The sequence below is a fragment of the Pundamilia nyererei genome, unplaced genomic scaffold, assembly GCF_000239375.1.
Source record: "Pundamilia nyererei isolate P.nyererei 1_Seehausen unplaced genomic scaffold, PunNye1.0 scaffold00025, whole genome shotgun sequence".
In the NCBI taxonomy this organism is placed as follows: domain Eukaryota; kingdom Metazoa; phylum Chordata; class Actinopteri; order Cichliformes; family Cichlidae; genus Pundamilia; species Pundamilia nyererei.
In genome coordinates this window covers 1193884-1211482 of record NW_005187426.1, presented here as the reverse complement: position 1 = coordinate 1211482, position 17599 = coordinate 1193884, and the positions used below count along the sequence as shown (strand labels likewise).

Sequence of the window (17599 nt, the reverse complement as noted above, 5' to 3'; positions counted from 1 at the left end):
CTGCTCTCATTGGTTCAGCTAAGTTACCCTACACATTGCTGACTATAATCTAATACATGCCTCACCTCACCTGAAAAAATATTAGCAGTTGTCAATTCCTGAAGAGGATTAAAGCAACCACTGCTTATTTAGGCTGGGGTTTTTACATCATCCTGTTTACATTACATTTTACTCAAAAAATAGCGAATGAATTAACCATTACAATTTTTTTTTTAATCCAGTGTGTATTCACGCAAAGACCGTCTGGTTTATCTATCTTTGGAGAGTGTGAGTCACAGTGAATCTAAAAATATGCATCGTGTCTGCATGTTCACATTTAACATTATCCTCCAGGCTGCAGGAGTCAGTTAACTGTGGGCTGCATCTTGAGCTTGACAAATTATCCTGTATTTGTTGACATGTTACCACACTCGCAATAATAAAAAGAATGCAAAATGCAATCTCAGTAATTCATATTTTAATCTACCAATGAACGTAACATGATATCTGTGATCACTTTTATATAATACTTAACAAAATACTTAACATAGAATTGATTCTATGAGAAATTGTGGAGACAAAAGCAGTGTCTCTGTTTTATGCAAGATTATTCAAACAGTAATAAATTTTTGTTTGTGTGTGTTTGCTTATGTCTGCAGACGTTCCTTCTCATCCAATTCTTGGTGGTTTAAAGTGCTTGAGAAAAAGGCAACTGGGCTTGTTTAGATTCTTCAAAATATTTCACCCTAATCTGAAAGTCTTCTTCAGCTCTTTTAAACATGTCTACATAGAGCTGAATAGAAATGTGTGAATTAAAAAAATTGAATCCAAATTGAAGTGATTAGGCACTAAAGGTTTTAAAGAATGTTATATTTCTTTATCAATTATATTCATTATTATTAGAAGAATAATTTCCTTCTCCAGACTTTACTTGCTTTTAAATTGATAGCATATAATAAAGGAAAAGTTCATTTGCATTTATTGAGCTGAAATATTAATTGTAAATATGCACATGTATAGTACATATGTCCATAAAAAAAGCAAGACCTGATTGGGTTGCAGTAAAACAGACAGTGATTTTGCCTAGGAAGCATCTGAGTGTGTTCTCCTCTTTTACTCATTCGGTTGGTGTTTTTAAGGTTTTTAACAGTTAAATTGAAATAAATTTTTGCATCAACTAAAGGCTTATCTTCAGTATTCATGTATTGACACCGATTAAAGCTATATTGTTTTCTTTTATATTTCTATATGAAATCTAAGTTGATCTATAACAACAGATCAATCATTCAATAATGTAAATGTGATCAAAATAACCGTGTAATTGTTATTTTGTTATTGCTTCTCTACATTTATGGTTACAGACTCCCTTACTACCTTACTACAGTAATGTTACTGATAATATTATTGTTATCAGTGTAATTAGTATTGTTATTATTATTTTACATAGCTATAGCATTAATATCATTACTGTGAATAATTCTAAAGGTGTGCCATGCATTCAACTGTTCGCTCTCTGTATATGTGACTCATATTGTTAGGCTTTTTTCACTGAGCAGGAAAATAAAATTCTTATTAGCATGTGTACAGATAATGCTTCCTTTATGTAACCCCGGTTGCTGTTTGACACTAAACATTTGAAAACACAGTTTTGGTGTCATAGTTCAAGAGCTGCCAGATGAAATAAAATTAAACTTCCATCATCTACATTTACAAGAGCAATATTTTCATGCAGGTGTTTTTATATTTCCAGCATTAAAGCTGCAGACAACCTGTAATGGACCTTTGTGCAGCAAGTTAACTGACACTTATGCTCTTGCTCTCAGTTGAAATCTAACACAGTTATCTAAAACTTAGAAAAACATTCAACTCTTCTAAACTTAATTACTAAGAAAAATGTACTGTGTCATACTTGTGGTACTTTTCCTCAAGCTGATGTTGGGCAACAGCCAGAAAACCCAAACCTCAGTATGAGTACACATGCACACACACACTGAATCCTAGCACACAAAACACTTTGTAATTGTAAATCAATACACAATTATAGCACCATCGTCATAACACACTGCTTACTGACCTCAAATCCCTGGGCGCTGCCTGTGTCTCAGCTTTCTTCTTGTTTGCACACATATGGCTAAAACAATACTGGAAACCACTGTCATTTAATGTGGACACTTGCCAACAGAGACTCGAGGTTTGAAACTACTAGGAAACTGAAGTTTTTCCATGTGTGCAGATCTGCAGCAATATTCATGTGGATGGTAATATTAATTTGACTGCTTGCATCTGTTGCTTTCCAGAAACAGATTGCATTGAAATATATGATCAATATTATTCACTTATTCACTTCACCTGTTTATTTAGAGTTGTGGCATATCTGTGTTGTAGGATAAGATTGAAAAGTTGAAAGGGGTCATAGCTTTTGGCATCAGTGTCTTAAATGTTCTTCTCTACATGTAAGGTTGACCTGATGAAGAAGGGAGGAACTAAATATGTTTGAGATTAACAGTTTTAGCTCATGACCTCAGAGCCATGAGTCAGGCAGTGCTTCAGGTCGCTTAATTTTAAAGTAAAATGATGCTAGATTGCCAGATCTCACCTTTGTTTTGAGTAGGGTGAAAGAACTGTGTGGGAGGTGTGGCTCTTTCAAGCCCTTGCTAATTGGAATCTGCCATCAGCTCATAATTTAAAGCTTACATAAGTTGACCACACAAGAAGAAAGAAATTATGGGGCTCAAAAATTTTAGAGTGTTATCAAAAGTAGCAACATTTCGGCTCATTTTAAAAAATAATCTAAGAAAAATGCAGAAAATGGAAAACAAGCTTGAAGACAAGAATAGGTTCAAAATCATCTTAAATGTTCAAGAGAAACCCCCCCCCAAAACCTATACAAGTGAATAGCCAGCTATCAAAGCTCTCCAGGTTACTGGCAAAAATGTTTCCCTGTGAACTGTCAAGATTTCATGAATGGAACCTCCAAGGACTCAGTACAAGATGCAAACTCTGATAAACATCAATAAATTGAGAACTCACAAATAAAGAAAGAAACTTTCAGACTTCTAGAGAGCGGTGAAGATCAACATCTTGCAAAGTGCTCAAATGAATGGAGGAAAAGAAAGAAGCAGTTTATGGCCCAGCGCACCACCAGCTTTTTTTAAACGTGCTTGTGTGTGTGTGTGTGTGTGTGTGTGTGTGTGTTATGGCTTTGGGCATGTATGGCTGAAAATTCACTGCATGACATTTCATCTATCAGCCAGATCTTTTCAACTTGAGTTCTTCAGGGTGAAGAGCTGGACTATACTCCATTGATATCAGCTGCTTGATCTCAGTCTGATAAAGATGCATTCATTCCCTTCTTTAAAGTCAGAGACACTCCACAGCAGGCAGAAGCTGTAGGTGTCTGCAGTGAAGGCTGCAAGAGCATCACCATGGAAAATACAAGGATCGGCTGATGTCTGATGTCTGTATGCCACTGACTTCAGGAAGTAATTGGACTGTAAAGGCTTTTTCAGCATAATACCTAAAACTGAAACTTTGAGTTTGAAAACAGCCAGTATGTGTGTGTGTGTGTGTGTGTGTGTGTGTGTATCTATCTATATCTCTCTCTCTCTATATATATGTATGTACTTACACTAAGATATTTTATAGGGTTACTGGTTACTGTGTAAACCAACACAGCTTTAGAATTGACAATGAAGTCTACATATTTTCAACCTTTGTGTCATTTTGTGAATTCCCATTTCTCACCAAAACTAGAGCACAGAATTCTTGGAGAGGCTGTTAGTATAATTAATAATAGTGTAATCCTAGATAATTGCATTAAAATATTCCAAAAGTCACCAACAAACATACCAAATGTTGAGAGGTCTAATTCAGTGACTGGAATTAGTGAAGGTAAAGCTTAGCAGACAGCTAGTGTTGGTGTTAGGACCTACTTGTCACTCAAAGCAGCCATGCTCTTAATAACCCATCACATTAACCACGTAACCAGGTTCATTTAGAGCAATCAGCAGAAAAACTAAGCCAACACAGTTCGTCAAACTGACACATGAGGCTAACCCCCAAATTAGTCAATCCTCATAGACTCCCTGTTAAAACGTCCAAGCTGAGGGATTAATATGCTTGCAGGCTCTATGGTGACCTCTAACCTTAATATAAGTTAAGGCTTAAACTTAAGTTTGGCTCTGTTGGTGCATATTTTGATGAAAATTTTCTTACTATCCATAATGTTTGTGCTCATGTTGATCACGTTCACGTTGATTCAGAAAATCATTAAATTATTATTAAGTTTAATTATTAAATAATTATAAAATGCTCAGTCACACCAGAGTTAAAATAGGATGCCAACCTCCTTGCAACTAACTGATGGTTGCCTAGTGACTGCATTGAATTTCTTTTCTCATTTGGCAACTGATTGCAAGTATTTAAGGTGACTGAAATAAATGCCATCTAATTTACAAACCTGATTGCCAATATGCTGGAATCAATCAGAGCTGATCAATGAGCACAACTTGTCTGCAAATAACTGTCAGGTTGTCAACTGGTTAGATTCTAATTATATTCCTATATAAAAGCAAGGTTGCCAAGGCCTGTGTTATTTTGCAGTGAAATTGCAGTCCTGCAGCAAATATGTTGTGGAGGTATTTCTGAGTCCCTGTTTCAAATCGATGTCAATCTGGCTGAATGTACACTAAGTCTTTAATGTGAATTACTGTTTAATATGAATGTTTGTGTATGTAGATTGAAACTGGTTTACAACAGATGGGAAAAGAATTTGTGATTTTTACTAGTTTGTCAGTTAATTGTCAGATTGTATGTAATTGCCTGGTTTTATTCAGTGGAATCTAGTTGACTGATTACAGACTGACTGTCTTTTTACTATCCTCTTGACACATCAGAGTTGCTCTGACAGCAACTGACTGCGAGTGGTTGCAGACCTGGTCCCTATCTTTGGAGCCACTATTTCAAAGGCAATCAATTCCCAAGTTCAGTTGCAATAACTTTGGTTATCCCTACGATGTTGTAGCGCAAAATAAAATATATGAAATGAAATGTACCTCCTGTTAAGTTGTCATGAAAAGGAAAATAAACTCAATAAATAAAAAACTGATTTTTGTACCAGGCTGTAAACATGTGGGGTTTTTTTTTCCTGTTGTAAAGTTGGACATTTTAACATGGGAGTCTATGGAAAAGCCTCAGTGGGCCTTAGATAAACAGCATTGGCTTCATTTTTCAGAAGAATAGGTTTCCCCTTGGACTCATCCTGTAGTATCCAAGGATATAAACTATGTACCTTTAGAAATACCAAACTACCTGAGAAAAAGACATATTTCTATCACTTCTATCACATCAACAATGGATAGAAGAGGAGAAGACAACACAGACACACACTGAACCCATGCTGTTCAGCTTTGTGAGAGATTTAGATGAAGACAAGATTTAGTCAAATTCACACATCTTTATAAGACAGGACAAAATGGAAAAAGAGATCGTCTGATTGTTTGAAGACATTTTCTTAAGAGAGTCACATTAATACAAAGATCTATCATGGAATACCAGTATTTTATATACTGTAGATGTTATACCACATTTTAATATTCTGTAACATGTGTACATGGTAATATGCCAACTTTGCTTCAAAAAGTGTTCAGTTAGTTCATCCAAGAAAAAAAAAAAAAAAGACTTTTTAAAGAATATTCAACTCACCATGAAAGGATTACAATACCCTGCAAACGCTCACGGTCTGTGTCATAATGTCTTTAAGCATTTATCTTTACCACAAGAGAATACACAAAAACTCAATGCTTTGGGTAACTCAATGGACTGGATCTCGCCTTTCATACAAAATACTCGAAATAACCAAATGCTCATTAATGATTTACACAGTCCCAAGGGAAACAGAGACAACATTGTGATACTGTGAGAATTCATGTCAAGATAATAAGGAAGAGATGTGAAGAGCTCCTTTGTAAACCACTCTATATCCAGATACAACATGAAATAAAATAGTTGCCTGAGGTTTATCATTCAGTGTGTGAGAATGCTTCAGGATCCACTCTGAAAGAAATAACTCATTTTGTCAACTGAGCACTTAATTATGAGATTTTTCAAAAGTAATATCTATTTGGTTGTAGGTTTTGAGTCGAATTGGATTTTAGAACAAAACTCTTCATATTTCTCTTTAAGTTAATACTGTAATTATTTTTAAAAACTGCAATGATACCACACAATTAGCTGACCCACTTCAGTGGTTATTATTTTTTGTGTACAGCCCAAAAATTAAGACAAGTGCTGCAGCCACGTCTCTGTAATTGTAACAGGAGTGTTTTTCTAATCAGCCAACATCATTCTTGTGCAGCTGATGGAAGAGAAATCATGATAATAGTAATAAAAATGCAATGTGTTTCTTTTAACAGCGTGTATAGTGATAGGATCCTGAGGACATCAACCTATAATACTTTAAAATAAGAGGTCTACATTGGGGAAAATATCCTATTTTGCTTTCTTGCTGAGCGTTAGATGATAAGATCAATGCAGCTCTCATATCGGCATTGACAATGTATAGCTAGCACCAACAGCTTGTGAGTTTCGCCTGGCTCAAACGCTGGAAATAGGGAATAGCTGTTTGCAACAAAATTAGCTTCCCAACATCTGAAAATGCACTTCAGTGTGGGGAGAAAGAAAGTTGGCCAGTAACCTCAGTTTAACACAATCAAGACATAAGAAACCAAAGCTAGCTAACCCTCCATGTCCAGTGTAGCTTACCCAATTAGCTTATTCCACCGAACTGTATTTTTGAGAAATGTGTCACATTTTATGACACATTATATGTTAAAACCTTTTGAGCTTAAATTTTAAAATTTGTTACAATGTAAGGAACATTGCTACAGTCTACAGAAATTTACTAGCAAAGCAGCATGGCTATTACTTACATTTTCAAGTTTGTAAAGTCTTCAAAAGTACTGATGTTTATCAATCAAAACTCTAGCTATGGCTTTAACTGACTCTTTAAAAAAAATCTGTTTTTGCAGCTATAACATGAATGTTGAACATACTTAATATGTTAATATGTAAATAAGCTAAACAACTAAATTTATCTTTAAAAGCATAAAAAATAGGTCTAATCACCGGATTCACAAAGTGTCGACCGTAAAGATACTGGAGGCCACAAGTGTTTTCTAAATGGCAATTTTAGGAGAATTGAGTTTGTGAAAAACAGCTTCCAGGGTGTTTACATGTGGACAAAGTACTTAATCCTACTCTATAAACTTATCCGATAAAGTGCTGTTATATAGGCTAACTCAAATAATAATCCTTCTGGTTTTAATCTAAGGGATTGGTTACAAACTCAAGTTGATTTTTCTATTAAAGTTTTTCTTTTGAATTTGTTAAGGATTTTTTTAAAACTTGGGTTTGCTATTATTCTTCATTTCTGACCTCTTTCTAATCCTGGATGCTTCTTATATCTTATTAGTTGAAAGAACTTAATTTTGAAAATGAAGCTGTTTATGGAGAATAACGTTCAACAAATATCAAAAGTTATCCATGAAAATGGAAATGAAATGTTGAATGTTCTACTTGTGTAATGACCAGGGATGTGATCATGCATAAGATTTTAACATTTTAATCTGAGTGTGAGTGGTCTGACGTTTGGGGTTCACCGTTTTAATTGTTTCTTATTGGCTACTCACTCTAGCAGTTTTTTCCTTTTCGTAAATCAGTAGCAGTTTTGGGTATATTCGGCTTAAATTGGGACATAAAAATTACTTGGCAGGTTTTCCATTACAATTTCATGATTGAATAAAAAAAAATCTGAAATAGGCCTAACAATAAAATTCAGAGCAGAACAGAAACTGAATTAATAATATTCGATTTAAAAGAAAAAGCTTTTTATATAATTATTTTTCAGTTAAAACATTACTTATTATTCACAAAGCTACATATAAGCTCTATCAGGATAAATATACGTGTTAGTTAAAATGTCAATGTGCTTTTCAACAAGTTTAAAAAAAAAAGCTTAACTAGCTGATGCTTTTTTTACTAAGCTGAGCTGACTATGTGCTGAAACCTGTAGCCACATATTAAAAAATAAGATATAAAAGCTGCATTTGTTATAACTCTCAGCAAGAAAGCAATCATATTGGTCAAAATGTCAAATAGTTCCTTTAACACATACAATAGGCTGTTTAATTCAAGACAACAACCCTGCGACTCACAAATGATGAATACACTCAAAGCTACAAAAACGCTGTTTTTTTTAAGCAGTTTTACATCAAAAAGCTTGAATATGACAAAGCGTGTGTATGTGTATTTGAGGGCTGAGGCGTGAGATATTACTAACCAACTTATAATTCTTGCCATAAAAAGCAAATGAAAAGGAACGTGAATCCGAGGTTTCATCACCTCTTTGGAAAGTGTCATGTTGAACCATGGCTCTGAGTCATCCCACGTTCGCCAAAGTCTCTTTGATTCGGTGTCAGTGGGCTTTTCGCATTGTATTCACTGGCATTCACCTTCACCACATTAGACAACCAGCACTGACACGAGTAATTCCCAAGGAAATCTCCTCTGGATTAGGATGAAAACAAATACCATAGCTTTATACTTTAGCCACCCAGATCACAGTCAGAAAAGGAATCAAAGTAACATCGGAAAAAATAAGTTAACATAATTCTGACACATAGAATTTTACAATATGTACATTATCTTTAAATTAAAATAGATTTGTCAGTTGTCTGATTGGGTAGGTCCTCTACAGAGCGCTGCTATTTTCCAACCATCCAGTGTTATTCCAAAGAGCTCCCTTTATGAGCTCAGAGCCAGCCAATCAGAGTGCAAGTAAGGCTTCCAACGTCAAGTCCCTGCCAATAGTTTGTCGGTGGCGTCTTCAGACAGGGCCAAGCCCTTAGCAACACACATGGGAGACCCTTCAACACCTTGACAAAAAGAAATAAATATAAAATATATGTAATATTTCTATATATATTCATAAAACCAAACCTAGGATAGATTTGAACTCTGATGTCTTCTCTCCATAATATAATCAAATTGCGGCCCCTTCCTACTGCCAGTCCACTTTCCTTTCGGTCTCCATTTTTGTGTATTTTTGCAGTTTTTCAAGGAAAAACCAAAAAAAAAAAGTCTTCTTCAAACCTGTACATCTTATACACAAGTAAACAAAATGTAAAAGTGCGTGTTTTTTTGAATACGTTTTATCCACTATATCCAAAAGTGTTGCAGGCACTTAAGTCCTTCCCAAACAATGCAGGTGTTTTTTCGACAGTGAAGCAGGTTGGTTTGGTTATTCCTGGATCCATGTGGGTCGTTCTGTCTGTATGTCTCTGTCGATCTTTGCGTCTGGTGAGGCCACTCACGGGCTGCTGCTAGCCCAGGATGTCCAGGTAGACCGGCGTGGCTTTTCCCATGGCGAACAGGACCTTCTGAATGTCCTTAATGTTCAGTCGCTGCTGTGGTTCCCGCTGCCAGCAGCCTAGCATGATGTCATAAACCTCCTTAGGACAAATCCGTGGCCTCTCCAGAACCCGACCCTGGGTTATGCACTCAATGACCTGCAGAGGAGACAGGGCAGTGGAGTGAAACAGGAGATTCTCACTCACTGATTGCTTTGGTTTGTTCATAATGAGAAAGCGGTGACACTGAGCAGAAATGTCCTTTGAGGTTTGAACTAATGAAACTGAGATGAAAGAAATAAACAGAACACATTCAATCCTAAATTTGGGCAATAATAAAAGGGAAACAAGACTTTTTTTTTCTGTCCCACAGCACAAACTAACAATAATACTGACTATTTGGTGGGGCTGGGATGTTTTAGATGTTGTTAAAAGGCTGATTGATCTTTTCTCTATTGTGCTTGCGCACTAATTAGCCAGATGACTCACTGCTGTCGTGATAATTTGGCTTCATTTTCCAGGGCACTGTACTTTAAAAGAATGGATAGCAATCTATTTGTGTGAAACAATTGGGGAAGGGGGGGGGGGGTCATGTTATGGAAAAACTGTGATTTCTTAACATTATTTACACTTCACACTTGTGTACTAATCAAAACTATCTCAAATATCTTTTTTTAAGTTTTCACTTTTCAAGGCGTAGAAATTAACAACACAGCTGAAGAGGGAAAACAGAAACTTTCCCCATAAGGCATATTATGGTGTCATGCAATTTCACGCTCTTGCAAGTCTGCAGCATAACAACACAATGTCAGAACAAAGGATTTGATAATCTACTGATATCTAAAGCCTAATTTTCTGGAAGGAACGTATGACAAACTTGATCTGTGTTTAAATAAATGTGACTTTACTTTACTCAAGACAGCAGTACACGTTATTAGAACAAAACAGGAGGGACACACTTGATCTATTGTTCTACCGTTTGTTTACTTTCTGTTATATTCCGTCTGTCATGTCTCATCCCCAGATGATAAGAGTCTCTAAAATGCGGACGGGCTACCTTTAAGACTGACTGGAGCCTTTATGCATAATTCCACAATCGCAAGCACTACAATCAAGCAGTAGCTTTGGAAAATCCACCCAGTGCTTCTCTAACTGTGGTGCATAGCGCCACTGCAGGGGTTGGGGGAATGTCATGTTTTTGGGGTCCTTAATTTGTTTGTTGGTGCAGTTTTTTTTCTTCGTGTTCCTGGTTTTCTCTTTTCTCTCAGTTATGTTTAGTTTTATGGCGCACTGTAAACGTGTTTAATCCCCAAAACCAGTTCTACTTCTAACAGTAATGTGATTGGTGTGTGCACGGCTGCAGTCAAGTGAACTGTGCTCTGGTCCAACTGAAGACATGATCCTTGCTCAGTTAGACCCAAGCACGGTACACAAGTAGTGTGATTGGTATTCGAATGCTTCCTCAGTGACAGTGACTGGCCCTGTAAAAATCACTGTGTTATGTAAATAGCAAATCTGTAACGCATGTGAGAGGCCAGTGTGTCACCGCTTCCAATTAAGCTACAAAATGCATAAAATCATGAAGCTCATTGTGCTCTCTGAAGCGAAGTTGAGATGTTGAAACAAAGTGAAGTGTACTTGGGTCTGCATGTAAAGAGCAGTTTGAGCACAGGACAGCGAGGCTGTGGGAAGATGGGACAAACACACTTGGTGTTGGTACGAGGCAACCATGCTTAGTGTGAGTACACCCTCAGTCTGTTTTTTCTCTCTGTTGTTTTACTTCCTCTTTTATTTAGTTTTCTCATGTTTAGTCTCTTGGTTTTAATTTCTGATTTTGTTCCTTTCCCTCCTTTTCCCTCCGTCTATCTTATCCTTTTTATTAGCATTTGGATTTTATTTTTCCCCCCTGTTTTTTGTTGTTAATGATAACGAAAAATGAGGATTGTTTTATTGATCCAAACTATTTTAAAACCACAACCTCCTAAACTTTGGAACAGTCCTCCTCAGCGTATTAGGTCGCCTAAATCTGCTGAAAAAAAGGATTTTGCCCACTAATTTGGGCCACAGTTTACATAAATGCATGCAAGTATATACTGTGATGACACTGAGACCACATGTTTAACTATGTGTCTGCATGTGTCGGCTTTTATTTCAAATAAAGCACTTTGTAAAAGTGTGCTTTAAAAGCGCTATGCACATAAAGTTATTATTATTAAATTTGCACAGAGACTAAGCTCGTGTTTGATGTTATTAAACATCATGGGGGCTACATTAATTTAATGGAATAACAATTGTAATCCATCAGGTTCCTCTGCGTCGTAATGATAGAGCTGTGATATCGATAAATCTGTTAACTTACACAGTCAGCATTTTTCTCAGCTTCCCTCTCTGGCTTCAAATAAGCGAGACTTTATTAATATATCAGGTCTTCTCCAGTCTTACTGACCACACACATTCACAATCTGCTGCTTTGGCTGTAGCAGCTGTGTTGTTTTCAGCCTGTATTAAGTGTTTAAACTCTTCCCATAGTATAGTTTTATCTTTGTTTGTCAAGTCAGCTGCTCTGTTGTAAGTAGACCTGTCAGTGTTTCTGGTTGGTTATTTGTACCCTTTCATGTGACTTATTATGCTGACGCCTACTTTTGTGTGACCACTTATTGTTACAGTTCAGGTGAGTGAAGCTAGATAATATAGATAATATGTATTCTGCAGGGCTTTGGTGATTTACAACCTTTATTTTTCCTTGACATAGTACTTGGACTCAATTAGAGCCTAGAGTAGTCTCAGAGATTCAGATTGTAGCACGCGTCCTTCGTACATACATCATATACTTGCAAATATGATAACATGTACTAATAGACAAGTGAAAGTGAAAACAAGGGTGTGATTAGTCACCCTAGTTCTATGATCACAGTTGGGGTCTCTGATCGCAGTACAAAGCATAACTCCAACCCCCTCACATAATAAGCAACTTGAGAGGACAGATAAGCAGCAGCGTGAGGGCAGATGTAATAAGGCTGGACTCAGCCCCAAGGCAAGAGGGGCTGCATGAAACAGAGCAGGTTGGCTATAATATCCTTGACCATCAATTTAGCACGCAGTGTAGTTTTCACCTTTTGCTTTCTGCATAGCAGATTAAATGAGAATTATGGTTTATTTTCCAATAATGTATCTACTATGGGTCACGATAACTTTACACTAGGCACACGTGCCAAGGGTTAACTGATGGCACAGCCATAGCTGGACTGGCCATCGGGCATACCGGGCATTTGCTTGGTGGCCCGATTATTTATTTATTTATTTATTTATTTATTGTAATGGTATAAACAATGAAAGGTGTTGGATTGGCCAGATGTTGGCCGGTGTGTAAAAATAACTCAGTTGTTTGGTGGTGGCATCGCGGAGCTTCCACAGATTCAGTAAAATGAACAAGTGATGGAGGCCAGCACGTGGATGAGGGAGATCGGAGGCAGGACGAGGAGAGACCCGAGGCGGCCGCCGGTCCGAGTGTCAGGTGAACTGAACTTCAGGTAAGAAGTTATGACCTGCAGTCTATCTGGGTCAGATATAAACCAAGTTTAGGTGGAGTTTATTTTCGTGTGTCTCTGTATTAACAGACGTGCCATATTGGCTTCGTTTATTTTTCTTATCATTCTTGTGAGGAGACCATAAATAGCATTTGTATTTTCTGTTGTACAGTCCATTTGCTGTTATGGAGTTCTTGTTATGGATAAAAAGTGTCTTTTTTTGTTTCAAAATAGCTGATAACTATTCGCTGATAGCTGCCAACATCTGCAAACAAATATAATTCTATAAAGTGGTTCTATATAGTGTGTAACTGTTAATATAGAGCGTTATTAAATTTATTGCTAATGCAAACATATGGCACACTGACCTCTGAGGAAATTTTAAATGGCACTCGCCATCAGAAAGGTTGCCTACCCCTGCTTTACACTCACAACTTCCATGATAGAGATTTTGGAGACGTGAGAAACAATGTGTGAACACCTTGTTCTGGAGTGGTTTGTATTAGTTTTCTGCTTCCTTCCAACTTCTTTCTTCGAAAAATTTTATATTCATTATTTTAACTGGAGAGATCATACCAAACATGGTACCCAGAACATTAAATATTTCTTGCAGCTTTTACTTAAATTCAAGCACCAACATTTATTTAATGGTCGAAGACCCAGTGTTTTGTGTATTATTGTTGTTATTCTATGATTTCTCCTTTGAATATGACTTCTTGTATTCTGAGTTCTTTTTTTGTATTCTAGTTTTAAGGTTTTGTTCTGTGCTCAGTCTGTTTCCTGTTTTACTTTGAAGGTCAGCGTATTCCATTTTGCTTCCTCCCAATCTCGTCTTTGTAATTAGTTTCAGCCGTGTTTCCCAGGTGTTTGCTCTCTGCCCTGTTCCCCACCTGTATTTAGTGTCTGCATGTGTTCCCGTTCATTGTCGCGTCGTCTCTAGTACTAGCCTGTGTGTTCTGTTTTCATGCCCCATTTCTAGCTCTCCCAGTTTAGGTTTTGTTTTGTGTTTGCCAGCAATAAAGCTGTGGTTTTTGAGTCTGAGTTCTGCCTCTGTGAGTCTGCATATCAGGTCTTTTTCCTGCCTGCCTGCACACAGACCATGACACCATGGGGTAACCTGCTATTCCATTTTGCTATCACATATAAAACTAAAACAGGGGTCTTGGTTAACGGGCACTAAGCAGAATAAATGTTTGAGACATGTCTGCCACAGAAAATGCATCACACTCTCTGCTAAAGAATGTATTTCTCTGTATAGAGTACATATATTACTCTTTGCTGTATTTAGAGATACCAAAAAACCAACCAATCAAACAAAAAAAAAGCAGATAAGCTGGTCGGTGTAGCTCCGTAGAGGATGATAGTGGAGCCAGTGGAGCCCAGAAGTGTGATGCCTGTTTGAAACATGTTCCTACAGTACCCACTGTCACTGAGTCACTAATGCTCATTTATAATTATTGCAGTAATTTTTCAACGACTTAAACAATGACAACAACTGAATAATAGGCATGTGAATAAGTGAATAACAAGTACAAGAATTTCATCTGTACTATTTGTACGTACAAAATTACATTTGGAAAACAATTTACCTTCTTTGGCTGTGATATAATAAAGCACTCATCTCATCACAGTTTAATCAGCCGAGTGTTTCATTTAGCATGCCTAAAAACTTCTTCTGCGCAAGATGCAGAAAAATATGAAAATATCACATTTGTATAAAGCCCAAAAGCACATTGACACTTCTATTGATATTTCCATTCTATTGTAATGCCTGGGCTTACCCTACAAGCGTAATCCTAATTGAATTTTATTGATTTAAAGCAAAGACTTCAATGAAAAAACAGACCGCTCACGGGCGTTATGTAATGTGGGCATGGGCATCAATTTATCACCTCACCAAAGAGTGAAGAAACAACACGAGGCAGTAGATTAAGATCCAGAATAGCAGTGGTCATTTAAATCTGCTATTAGCAAGCTCGGGATTTCAGCCTTTCCCCCTCGCTGACGACATAAGGGGAAAGATTTTGATGTGCTTTGCAATAAGCTGCCCTACTTGATGTTTGGAAATGGAAAAGTAGACTTTCACATTTACCACTAGATGACCTGGAGCTATAATTTCCAGTGTGTGCATGAGATTCTGCAATTCAGCCTTTGATAATATGTGTGTGTGCTATATCTTGTGAAGGTTTATCTATCGTGCTTCAGGCGCTTTTTACCTCGTTGTTACCCAGCTGAAACCAAGGCTGCTTCCCATAGGTAAAGATCTCCCACAGAATGACTCCAAAGCTCCAGACATCGCTTTCCGTGGAGAACTTCCTGTACATGATGCTCTCTGGGGGCATCCAGCGAATAGGTAGCATGGTGTGTCCTCCAACCTGAGAGGAGAGTAGAGGAGCGGGGAGAGGAGATCTTTATTGCAAACAGAAATGTTGCAGCTAAGACAGAGATAAGAAGACTCAGTCATCAACACAACTCCCTGGTGTCTGAGGATTAACTGTCCATACATGTAACTGATACTCTGGGCTTAACATTTCATGAATGCCAGCTGCACTGCTGAATGTTGACACTGATGCAATATAGAAAAATGCTGACAGCTCTGTATGCATTGAAGCAACAGAAATACTTTAGGTTATCGTATAAAATGGCCCCTTTGTTCTTAAGTAAAACAGCAATCCTTTCTCTGCAGAAGTACAGGCATTAAGCAGAGGATCAAAGTCTCACAGCATGGAGCTGAATGTGGAATTTAATCAGTTTTTAAATAAATCAACCAAGGGGATAAGAGAGCTGCTGAATACACACTTATGCGCCATCATGGTAAAGACGTTCATGTGGCTTCTAAGGAATGTGATTAAATTCAACATAGCGGCATGCAAACATGCGTTTCTAAGATGTGCACAAGGCAGGGACAGTTGAAGAATAGCACATATCAGCTTGAAGCAGTTTGGTGTCTGTAAACCAGCAGCACATGAAATGAAGTCTCCCCTTGCTGTAACTCCTTTCAGGGTGGATATTAATCGATTAGACAATCACCCATTAATCATCAGCTTCCATTAGCAGGCATTGTTTTAAGATCTATTTCCCATTCGTGTCAGTGACTGTGTTTTAATCATGGCCGTGTCGGGTTGAATAAGACCGATGTGGGAATGAGCTGCAAAGTATTGCAAGTTTCAGCTCAGAATATGAGTGCAGTATCACTTACGGTGATTACAGTGAACGCTTTAAGTGTATTAGAAACAGATTTTTGTTTTAAACATGCAGGTGGTCTGACCTTTGCAGGAGAAATTTTTAGTGCTATTTTCTGATTGCCAGAAAAGTTTACTGGCAATCAGAAAATAGCTTAAAGCGCTTAAATAGCCTATCTGTCATAACCACATACATGTCAACACATGATTAAAGTTCAATACTCAGGCCATGTGCTGATTTCATGAGACAACAAATGTGGTGAAAGCTGCACAAATATATTTGGATGATGAGTACATGTTTTTCTTTACTTTTTACTGAGGTAAAGGTTACTCTCAACATTTCCAAACAAAGGCTTAAGATAGTAGGATTATGATTACTAATTAACTCCCAAGAGTAAACATCTAATAGCCTTTAATAGACACTTAGTGTGTTTGTTGCCATATAGAACTAAGCAGACAGCAGTCTACATAGTTCTAGTTTATGTCCTAATACTACTTAATCACCATTCATTTGTAACATTCTAATACAAATGACTACTTACAATACTAATTCTAAGCATTCTGTTGCCCTATCACTTCCTGCTGTCATTTATTTGTATTATCTGGTTCAGTTTTTGGCCTTTGCTGTTGTTATCTTGACAGTTCCGTTGAGATAAAATACGATGGATTCTAAGCCTCTTTGAGGTTTTTATCTCTAAGTCAGTGAAAGCACTCCTGCAGCATATCAGACACACATCTATCATCTGTCCATCATCAAAACCACCCATCCATCCATGCATTCACTGATCTATCCATCCATCCATCCATCCATCCATCCATCCATCCATCCATCCAATCATCCATCCAGCAAGCAAGCAGGCCAGCAAGTAGGCCAGCAAGCTAGCCAGTCAACTACTCTTTTGGGCTCATTTTCTGTGCTTAGGACAAAATAAAATCCACAGTCAGACGTGCCATAGGCTCTGAAATCATCATTAGGAAAACCTCTTAGCTTGTAGCTGCATTCACCCTCATATGGTTCCTCCTATCTGTACCTCTGGGTTACAACACAATCAGATTCATTTAATCATAATAAGCTCTTTTCCCAACTCCATTTACCAGCTCCAACATCTGTGTGCCTTCAGCTGTGAGTGCTGCGTGGCATTTTAAGTATCGAGAAAAAAAACTCAGCTCAAGTCTTACTAATTACCTCCTAGTTCCGTAGCGCGCTCATTGCACATTTCCTTTGAAAGTCAAACACAATCTCCGTGTGTCAGCTTGACGTAGCAGATGAATCTTGGTGGATGTTTTCAAAGAGACATAAGATTTGTCAGTTTGCCAAAAGTCTACTCCTTCCTGGGCATTTATTCAGAGCGTCCTTTAGTTTGTACACTTCATCAAATTTAGTTGCTGAGTTAGAGGCCTCTGTTTGTTTTCCTCTATATGTCCTTCATCTGCAACCTTCTCGAATATCTATTTAATGCACCAAGTTTATGTGTTAGCTCTTTCACTACTGACTATTAGCTAC

The 17599-nt window shown here is 37.4% G+C and overlaps 1 protein-coding gene across 2 annotated transcripts in view; it reads right to left on the bottom strand.

The window, feature by feature from the left end:
- Positions 1-5473: 5473 nt before the first annotated feature.
- Positions 5474-17599, bottom strand: part of ntrk3b (neurotrophic tyrosine kinase, receptor, type 3b) — a 222296-nt gene continuing 210170 nt past the window's right edge. For both annotated transcript variants that reach the window (XM_005727560.2, XM_005727561.2), the window contains 2 exons: positions 15130-15288; positions 5474-9545 (listed from right to left, as the gene is read on the bottom strand). In XM_005727560.2, coding sequence (XP_005727617.1) covers positions 9360-9545; positions 15130-15288 — 345 coding nt within the window. In that variant the 3' untranslated portion in view covers positions 5474-9359. The remainder of the gene's footprint in view (positions 9546-15129; positions 15289-17599) is intronic.